This window comes from Peromyscus californicus, unplaced genomic scaffold (genome assembly GCF_007827085.1).
Source record: "Peromyscus californicus insignis strain IS unplaced genomic scaffold, ASM782708v3 Scaffold_3__1_contigs__length_106647218, whole genome shotgun sequence".
Taxonomy (NCBI): domain Eukaryota; kingdom Metazoa; phylum Chordata; class Mammalia; order Rodentia; family Cricetidae; genus Peromyscus; species Peromyscus californicus.
This window is the reverse complement of record NW_026294551.1, coordinates 86,967,440-86,977,847: the sequence shown is the minus strand read 5'-3', so window position 1 is coordinate 86,977,847 and position 10,408 is coordinate 86,967,440. Positions and strand designations below refer to the sequence as shown.

The 10,408-nt window shown below is 48.9% G+C and overlaps 1 protein-coding gene across 1 annotated transcript in view; it reads left to right on the top strand.

The window, feature by feature from the left end:
• The window catches only part of Slit3 (slit guidance ligand 3), a 595,024-nt gene extending 584,942 nt beyond the window's left edge, over window positions 1-10,082 (top strand). Inside the window, exons 33-36 of the mRNA XM_052758587.1 lie at window positions 3-157; window positions 2,347-2,632; window positions 5,280-5,488; window positions 9,678-10,082. Coding sequence (XP_052614547.1) covers window positions 3-157; window positions 2,347-2,632; window positions 5,280-5,488; window positions 9,678-9,913 — 886 coding nt within the window. The 3' untranslated portion in view covers window positions 9,914-10,082. The remainder of the gene's footprint in view (window positions 1-2; window positions 158-2,346; window positions 2,633-5,279; window positions 5,489-9,677) is intronic.
• Window positions 10,083-10,408: the final 326 nt, after the last annotated feature.

The following is a 10,408-nucleotide window of genomic DNA, read 5'->3' as shown; positions in this document are numbered from 1 at the left end:
AGTGTGGAGACGGTGAACGATGGTCAGTTTCACAGTGTGGAGCTGGTGATGCTAAACCAGACCTTGAACCTGGTGGTAGACAAAGGAGCCCCCAAGAGCCTGGGGAAGCTCCAGAAGCAGCCGGCAGTGGGCATCAACAGCCCCCTCTATCTTGGAGGTAACACCCCCCCCATCATTACCCCGCCCCTTCCTCCTTTCTGGCTTTCTGCTTCTGCACTGACACCCAGACCTGATGCCAGGGGTCTCCCTGATGTCTTCTTGGCACCTGTTGTCCAAGTCAGTCAGGGGAGACTTCCTGGGGGAGGTGATTACAAAACCGGTTGCTGAAAGAGTGGCCAGGCACTAGCCCAGCCATGGGGAACAGACTCTGGACAGATGTCTATAAAGGAAAAAGGGTGGGCCTCTGTGGGAATAGCAGGTGTGCAGGGAGGGGAGGAGAGCTAAGAAGGATCAGATGGAAGGGCGCCCAGGCTCTGCTGCAGTTTGCAAGCTTCGAGGCAGTACCCTCTGCCCTACCACCTCTTGGACATGACAAGAAGCACCACACTGAGGTCAAGATTGTACAAAGGCCAAAATGGCGAACCACCACCAGCTGCCTAGACCAGAAATGAAGCCCCTAGGCTGGTGGGTCTTGAAGAATTATATGTAGAAAAGAAAAACTAATGTCAGAGCAGGGGGTTCGGATTAGGACTCAGTGATAGAGTGTTTCCCTAGTGTGAACAAGCGACACCCTGGGTTGTACCCCCAGAGGCGCATGTGTTCACACAGCCACCAAAGCAGTTTGTTCAAATGCAGACTCCTAAGGTTTCAGCCCAGGTGTCCCCTGCCGAGGGCTGGCATGCACCCAGGGACTTGCACTTAGAACAGGCCATCCAGATGCAGGGGACACAGAGTGCTCCTGGTCCAGACTCATCTCAGGACACAGATTCTCCACAAGGAAGAGTGTCGCTTCCCTCCCCTGAGCCTGCTCCGCTGTGGCCACAACAAAACTGTTTTTTGCAGCCAACATGGGGTCTGGATAGGAATTAGCATGGAAGGAGGAGAGTGAGAGCTTTGTTTTATTTTATTCTTGAGACAGGGTCTCATATAGCCCAGGCTGGCCTCAGACTTCATCTGTAGCCAAGGATAACCTTGAACTTCTAATACTCCTGCCTCTACCTACTGAGTGCTGGGATGGCAGGCATGTGCCGCCATGCCCAGTATTTGCAGTGCTGGGGATTGAACCCGGGGTTGTGTATATGCTAAGCATTCACACAGTTAAGCCATGGGCCCGACAGTAAGAGAAGAGAGAAAACACAGACCAGATGTCACTGAAAACGAAGTCAGGCCTTTACCAGTAGTCTGCTAAAGGCCCCAAGAGAGACGTCAGCATAGCACAAAGGATAGCAAATAGCCTGGAAACCTTGAACCCCAGACTTTCACTGATGCAAGCTGCTCCCCCAACCACATCTTCTCTCCCAAAACACAGCTCCTTTACTTCGGGCTTTCAAACAGGAACTAGAGCGAGGGGCACCTCAACCTGGTGGGGACAGCAGAGTGGTCTAGTGTTCCTCCACCCAGGCCACACCTAAGGGTGGGAGTAGCTAGAGTTTTATCCAGTCCCACCTGGCCCACGGTCAGGACAAATCTCTCTCACCCGCCAGTCCCGCAGCCGCTCAGACCCAACCGAGTAAACACACAGAGACTGATATTGCTTACAAACTGTATTGCCGTGGCAGGCTTCTTGTTATCTAGTTCTTCTATCTTAAATTAACCCATTTCTAGTAATCTATATCTTGCCACGTGGCTCGTGGCTTACCGGTACTTTACATCCTGCTCCTCGTCGTGGCAGCTGGCAGTGTCTCCCTCACTCCGCCTTCCTGTTCCCCCAATTCTCCTCTCTGCTACTCCCACCTATACTTCCTGCCTGGCTACTGGCCAATCAGCGTTTTATTCATCAATCAATCATAGCAACATATATTTACAGCGTACAGGACATCCCACAGCAGGTGGGCTTCAGCTAAGCCGATGGGACTGTGTGGCAATAGATGACTGGGCCTCTCATTTCTCCTTTGAAAGTTCAAAATACAGACTTCTGTGGGATTTTTTTTCTGAAATTAAATTCTGGTTAGTTGAGTTTTAACAGCACCAGAACACCTACTCGTCCCTGTGAGGATAAGACCTGGTCTCTGACCTGTTAGCTCAGTTTGAACAGCAGAGACCCAGAGCTCTGAATGGTAACTGTGAACATGTGCTGTGTCTGTTCTCACTGTCAAGGCTAAGGGGGTGAGGGGTAGGGCAAGGGAGTATCTTTAGGCTGTCCTGGGCAAGGAAGTACATTCAGGCTGTCCTGGCTTCCTCCCACAGGCATCCCCACCTCCACAGGCCTCTCAGCCTTACGCCAGGGTGCAGACAGGCCGCTGGGCGGCTTCCACGGCTGTATCCACGAGGTGCGCATCAACAACGAATTGCAGGATTTCAAGGCCCTCCCACCTCAGTCCCTGGGGGTCTCTCCTGGCTGCAAGTCCTGCACTGTGTGTCGGCATGGCTTGTGCCGTGCTGTGGAGAAGGACAATGTCGTATGTGAGTGCCACCCAGGATGGACCGGTCCACTGTGTGATCAGGAAGCTCGTGACCCCTGCCTTGGTCACAGGTGAGTGTCCTAAGAGCACTAGGCTCTGAGTTTACAAGTTGCCCTGCCCCACATCTAAGGAATGGGCACTGATGGATGCTGGGGGAATTGTGGGCCTACTGTGGGTAGCACACTGCTTAAAATGCCAAGCAGGGAGGCTCCTTCATCCAAGCAGGAGGCCTGGATTGAAAGCATCAGCGTGAGGGGGGGCTTTCTCAGAATAACTGTCTCTGCCAGGCAGCCCTTAGGACCTGTGAAAGCCACTATAGGATTCTCCACTGCCTCTGTGTGACCAGAAGAGAGGAATTCCAAAAAATAAAGAAATAATAAATAAATAAAATAAAAAAAGAGAGGAATTCCAGTGTCTGCATAACAGTACACATCTGAATCACATTTAATGGTTCGGTCATTCATTATTCATTCAACACAGGATTATTGAGGGCCTACTGTGTGCAGGGCCTTGTATTTGATGCAAGAGACCCAGTATTCCTAGAAACTGCAATCGGCAAAATAGAATCCTAGACTCAAGAGTGGTAATCTGGCTGGCTGAACAAGTTGGGAAATAACAGTCTTGATCAAGAAGGAAGGAGCTCTGTAGAGGCCTAAACTTCCTGTTTCTCTTGATGTACATGCCTGGCCCTGAATCCTGACTCCAATGTCATCAGTAGGCCCAGTGATGTTTCATGGTCAAAAATGCGGGCTTTGTGAGCTGGAGAGGTGACTTAGCAGGTAAACTGAGTTCAGTCCCCAGGACCCACACAATAGAAGGCAAGAACCAACTCCCACAAGTTGTCCCCTGACCTCCACAACCAAGTTGTGGCATGTGCACACACACACAGAAATAAAGAGATAGATAAGTAAATCAAAGTAATATTTTAAAAAGAAAGAGCCAGGAGCTAGAGCGATGGCTCAGTGGTTAAGAACACTGGCTGTTCTTCCAACGGACCCAGGTTCAATTTCCAGAACCCACATGACCGCTCACAACCATCTGTAACTCCAGTTCCAGGGAATCCCACACTGGTTTCTGGCCTTTGTGGACACTAGGCACACACATGATGCACATGTACACATGCAGGCAAAATACCCACATCCAGAAAAATACATAAATCTCTTTAAGTTGTTGAAGAAAAATAAAAGAAAGAGATGACTTAGTAGTTAAGAGCACTTGTGCCGGGTGGTGGTGGCGCACGCCTTTAATCCCAGCACTCGGAAGGCAGAGGCAGGCGGATCTCTGTGAGTTCAAAGCCAGCCTGGACTACAGAGTGAGTTCCAGGAAAGGTGCAAAGCTACACAGAGAAACCCTGTCTCGAAAAGAAAAAAAAAGAGCACTTGCTGCTTTTGCAGATGACCTGGGTTCAGTCCCCAGCACCCACATGGCGACTCACAACTTACATCCAGTTCCAGAGGATCCAGTGCCCTCTTCTGCTGCACACAGGCACATACATGGTGCACATAGATATGTGCAGGTAGAACTATCATACACATAAAATAAACAACTCAAAAATATTGTATATTACAAAGTGCAGACTTTGCCGTCCATCCTTCTCTCCGGGAGACGGACTGAAGGCTAGCTGATGAGAGGGGCCGTCCTGGAGTGAGGAATGATGGGACTTACACAGTGCCTGGCACACAGCATGTGCCATCTGCGAGAACAGGTTAAGTGTCTCTTGTCCAAAATGCCGGACACTAGAAATGTTTGACATTTGGGGAATCTTTTCACATTTTGGATTATGAACACATACCAACCAAGCTTATACACAAAGTTCATTTGTATTCCCTAGACCCCTCACACACATGGCCTGATAATTCTGTATGATTTGTTCAGTGCATCTGTATTTTATCAGTGGCCACCAATGGAGGTCAGGTGTAGGATTTTTTCACCTGGACCCCATGCTGATGTTTAAAATGTTTTGGATTTGGGGGTGGTATGAGCGAGGGTTGTTCAACCTGTGGTATTAATAATAGCGTTTGCTCTTAAAATTGAGGGAGGATTAAAATGTTTACAGAGACCAGTGAAATGGTTCAGTGGGTAGAGGAGCTTGCGGCTAACTAAGCCTAGCAACCTGCGTTCAGTCCCCAGGACCCACATGGTAGAAGGAGAACAAATTGTCCCCTGACCTCTACATGTACACCTGCACACCCACATGTGCACTGGTATTCACACACACACACACACACACACACACACAATTAATAAAACACAATATTTAAATTATCTTTGCCGTATGTGGTGATGCATGCCTTTAATCCCAGCACTCGGGAGGCAAAAAGAAGCATATCTCTGTGAGTCTGAGGCCAGCCTGGTCTAGAAAGTGAGTTCCAGGCCAGCCCCAGCTACACAATGAGACCCTGTTTTAAAAAACACAATAATTATTTTTAGTGTTGACAGAAAGCTTCAAGTCTGTTGGGCTGTGGACTGACACTGAAGACTGATGTCTTGATAGGAAAGAGCAAGGAGACTGGCGTCTGTCTGGTCAGAGCTGGCAGTGGATATTCGCCGGGACACGTGGGCTTCCAGCTATGTGGGGTTGGCGTGAGGTGCTTAGATGCTGGACTGAAAGAGAGCCGTACCCAACACAAGGTCCCAGAGCTCTGGGTCGTCTGCCTGGAAGGACAGAGGAAGCCGCCAGCAACACTAACTCTGGTCTCCTCTCCCCTCCGCCCCCAGCTGCAGCCATGGGAAATGTGTGGCGATGGGCAGCACATACATGTGCAAGTGTGCAGAGGGCTACGGAGGAGCCTTGTGTGACCACAAGAATGACTCTGCCAGTGCCTGCTCAGCCTTCAAGTGCCACCACGGGCAATGCCACATCTCAGATCAAGGGGAGCCCTACTGCCTGTGCCAGCCTGGCTTCAGTGGCAACCACTGTGAGCAAGGTGAGTCTACTGTCCTTGTGGGATGGAGGGCCTACGAAAGAAACAGGTCAAAGTCGATGACTTTCCCCAGAGTGAACCATCTGATAGCAAGGAGGACGCCATGCATGGTGTCTTAAGTGACCTAGCCAGAGAAGTAACTTGTACCGCCATTTCCAGAGCATTATATCACTTACCTTGCTAAGGTACATCACTAAAGAAGGCTACTACATAGAGTATGTAGCAGGTGATGGGGTCGTTATGGACACCGACTGGCTGTCATGCTACCTTGCAGGGTTTCTCAGAAGAATATATGCCATGTAAGAGTATGGGGTACCTGAGAATATGCTAAGAGTTGGGGAGCTGAAATATATGACCTAACTTTGTGAAAAATCTAGGTTGGAATTTTTTTGAAAATTTTTTTATTATTTTTTTCCTCTGTGTGTGTATGTGTGTGTGTGTGTGTGTGTGTGTGTGTGTGTGTGTGTGTGTATGAAGGAGAGAGAGAGAGAGAGAGAGAGAGAGAGAGAGAGAGAGAGAGAGAGAGAGAGAGAAATATGAATGTATGCCATGTGAGTGCATTGCCCATGGTGGCCAGAAGAGGGCATCAGATCCCCTGGAACTGGAGTTACAGGTGGTTATGCGCTATCTGGGTTCTGGGAACAGAATTCAAGTTCTCAGATCCTCTAGAAGAGCTATAAGCACTCTGAACTGCTGAACCATCTTTTTGGCCCCAAGTTAGTACTCTTAAAAGTCAAAAGCAACACTGTTGTCATGAACAGAAAAATCTGTGTGTCCTTGAGCAAGACAGTTCTCTCTGGGTTGTAATTCCCCACCCAACATAACTGTGCTGGTTTATTGTAAATACTAAGTAATATTATGGTGGATGAGAATTCAACATTAAGATTCTTGAGTGACAGCCAGGCAGCGGTGGCACACTCCTTTAATCCCAGCACTTGGGAGGCAGAGCCAGGAGGATCTCTGTAAGTTAGAGGCCAGCTTGGTCTACAGAGTGAGATCCAGGACAGGCACCAAAGCTACATTTAGAAATCCTGTCTCAAAAAAAAAAAAAAAAAAAAAAAAAGATTCTTGAGTGATCCTGAGGAGGCTAACAAGCCACCTAGAGTGCCCAGCACAAGCAAAATGGCCCAACAAGAAACAGCAACATTTTTACTATACTGTCTAATGGAGAATGCTTGAGTACAGCAAGGGAGTGGGGAGGCCCTGTGGACTCCAGAACCCCAAGATGGCAGCATACAGAGGGAGGGGAGCACCCTCATGCTACCCCATCTCCTTGATTGGCGTTGACTCAGAGCTAAGAGAGAGTCTCTTTGTAGGCAGAGGTAGGCAGTAGGCTCTTGGCACACCACAGAAACCTGGGCTGGACATCTATAATATTGGCTGCTGGATGGTCCTGCATCCTCTCTGGCTAGGAGCCCAGTGGATGAACTGTCTAGAGTTTACATGGCTGTACTGCTTCAGAGGGGCCCATATCCTGACCTTCACCCTGCCGTGACCCAAGCTTCTAGTGCAAGCCCCCAGAGCTGCTGCTGCTGCTGCTGCTGCTGCTGCTGCTGCTGCAGTGTGTCCCCCTCCAGGGGCAGCAGATGCCACACCTGCCCATCCCAAGGCTTCACCAGCACTCTACCATGCTCACTCGGATGGCTGCAACTCCACACCAGCTCCTTGAGCCCTGACCCAGCAGACTAGCCCATAGCCCATGCCACACCGTGCCCGCCGGGGAGCAACAGGAAGCTGAGCGTGATCAGCAGTTGGGTCTCTAAAAGATCAACAAAATGGACAAATCTTTAGGTAGGCTACAAAAGGCAGAGAGAGGATTCAAAATCAGAGATGACAAAAGAGACATTACAAGAAACTGAATTAGTAATAAGCCTTTCGTCGTCAGGACTGGAGTGATGGCTGAGCAGTTAAGAGCACTTCCTGGCCGGGCGGTGGTGGCGCACGCCTTTAATCCCAGCACTCCCCGGGAGGCAGAGGCAGGTGGATCTTTGTGAGTTCGAGGCCAGCCAGGTCTACAGAGCGAGATCCAGGAAAAGGCGCAAAGCTACACAGAGAAACCCTGTCTCAAAAAACAAACAAACAAAACAAAAAAAAAGAGCACTTCCTGCTCTTCCAGAGGACCCAAGTGTGATTCCTTGAACCCACATCCACCTGAGGCTCACAACTACCTGTAACTCCAGCTACAGGAAATCTGATGGCTACTTATGGCCTCTGTGGGCAAGCATACACATGGTGTAAACACACATATTCATAAATAAAAGATTTTTATCTTTAAAAACAAATCTTCCATCATTAAATGAAAGGGTGCTTAAGTCCTGTAAGTCCTAAACTTGAGAGGAAGGGAATCAGAAATCCAAGCTCATCCAGAGACCAGCCTGAGCTGTGTGAGACCGTGCTGAGGGAGAGATAGACAGAGACACAGAGAGAGACAGAGGGGAAGGGAAAGGGGTGGAAGAGGAAGGAAAAGGAAGGGGAAAAGTCTCCAATCCAAATTCCAGGACCTCATGAGTTCACTAATGCTCTCTACCGTACATTTAAAGAAGCATGATACAATTCTTCCCAAACCAGTTCAGAAAATTGAAGAGCTCCAACTCATTCTCCAACACTGGCATTACCCTCACACCCAGACAGAGAAATGCGTGGGAGAAAGAAGAGGGGAGGGAAAGGGAAGGACATGGTGAATGGGGAAAGCCAAAATCGAAACAGCTAGGAGTCAGTGTCCCCGACAAACACAGAGGCAGAAGTCCTTGGCTTGACACTGTCACTCTGGGGGCTTTTCTTCCACATCCAGGCCACACTCTGTCACTCAGAGACTCTTACATTTCACGTCTGCATGAAACGCCATTAACTAAACCTGTTCATGTTTTAAATCTGAAGTAATTTTAGACTCAGTCATACCAGGATGGCATAAGCACCTCTCCTGTTCCCTTCATCCCAACCGTGAATGTTGCCATCCTTGTGCTCCTACGTTACACACACATGCACACCCACACACCCATCATCACTCTACTCTTTCCGAATCCTTTTAAAGCCCTTTTAAATTTTAAAGGATTTTTTTCAAGTGAATTCAGCGCCTGTGCATCACATTAAAATACAAAACCCTTTAAAAAGCTCTGATGTGTTTTCTTCTTCGGTTGCCTCTGCTGCTCACAAAAGGGTGTGATCAGTGAGGAGAATGGGTGTATGTGTCATGATTTTCCAGGCAGGGAAACTGAGGCACAGGATAACAAGTGATTTGTCATGACCGTGAGGCTGCAGAGTCTGTTCTCCTTCCCCAGTGCCTGCTCCAAATGTCCTGTCCCTGTTGGGAGGAAGTAGGGGCTGGAGGTGAAGAGCAGGGTCAGAGGTGAACATTCCAGCACACACAGGGGTCCTCTTTACTGCTCTTCCATGGTTTCTAGGGCTTCCAGAAACATCCTAGAGGGCCTTTACCTCATTAGCATCTTTTCCACGATCTCATCTCCTGGTCACTTCCCCAGAAGCCTCCTGGCCCCTGGACCAGGTCAACCTACTTTCCCGTGCTCTTGTAGAAACATGTCCCTTAACAGCTTCTGTGTGCCTCGGTTTCTCATTACAAGTAGATCGACTTCAGTGTTGATAGAATTGGTGTCCAGGCTCTAGACCAAGGGAGACAGACTACTGGGAGTGATAGGGCCAGTCTGGACCAACTGGAGCTCCACTGCCCTACCAAAGCTCTGAGCACCCTGCCCACCATGGCAACATGGGGAAGCAAGCTGAGCTCCACAGACCTCCTAGTTTCAAAGAAGCCAGAAATCCAAATTCTCAAGTGAATTCAGATGTTTCCAATGTTAGGATTTAAGCATCTGTATGGTAACAGGATTTAGCCACTGTTTACCAGTTGCCAGTCCTTTGGAGGATGGAGAGGACCAAGGCCACTCCTGCCATCAGAATATCTGAGGGGCATGATTGTCCTTGAGTAGAGCCTGGCATAGTAAAGGCATACCACATTTGGGGAGGAAGGGAGGGAGAGAGGGAAGGAGGGAGGGAGGGACAGAGGGAGGGAGGGGGAGGGAGGGAGGGTAGGTAACTAGGCAGATGAGGAACTAGTAAATAAGTATGTGTATCTTCACATCACAAGTTTCCCCTGACAGCCAACCAGGGAACCACCCAGGGGTCAGGCCACACCCCTTCACCACCAACGCCCCTAACATTACCTCTCTGCCCTCTTCAGAGAATCCATGTTTGGGGGAGATAGTCCGTGAAGCCATCCGCCGTCAGAAAGATTATGCCTCCTGTGCCACGGCCTCCAAGGTGCCCATCATGGAGTGCCGTGGGGGCTGCGGGAGCCAGTGCTGCCAGCCCATCCGCAGCAAGCGGCGGAAATACGTCTTCCAGTGCACGGACGGCTCCTCGTTCGTGGAGGAGGTGGAGAGACACTTGGAATGTGGCTGCCGCACGTGTTCCTGAGCCCCTCTGCCACCTCCCCACCCACCACCTCTCAGACTCCAGCTCGCTGGGCTGGGGACGGCCACAGGGAACCTCTTTGAGATTCAGAATGAAGGAGAAAAAGCTGGAGAGGAAGAGGCAAAAGAGAGAATATTAAGTATATTGTAAAATAAACAAAAAATAGAACTTATTTTTATTATGGAAAGTGACTATTTTCATCTTTTATTATATAAATATATCACACGGTCTGAGTATATGTACTATATAGTGTGTTATTTTTACCGAGTTTTGTTCTGTGTTGTGTATTTGTTGTGTTTTTATAAACAGCTGTTTAAAATTTTAAGACAAAATAAGACTAATAAAAATGTTTTAAACAAAAGGATAAGAATAGAGAAGCAATAGCCTGTCTGAGGCAGGAAGAGGGAATTTTGTGTGCATGCAGCTCTTTCAAGTCAGCAAAACTGAGAGCTCTTTCCTGAGCTGGGGGAAGGGAGAGAGAAGGGAAAATGTCCTTTG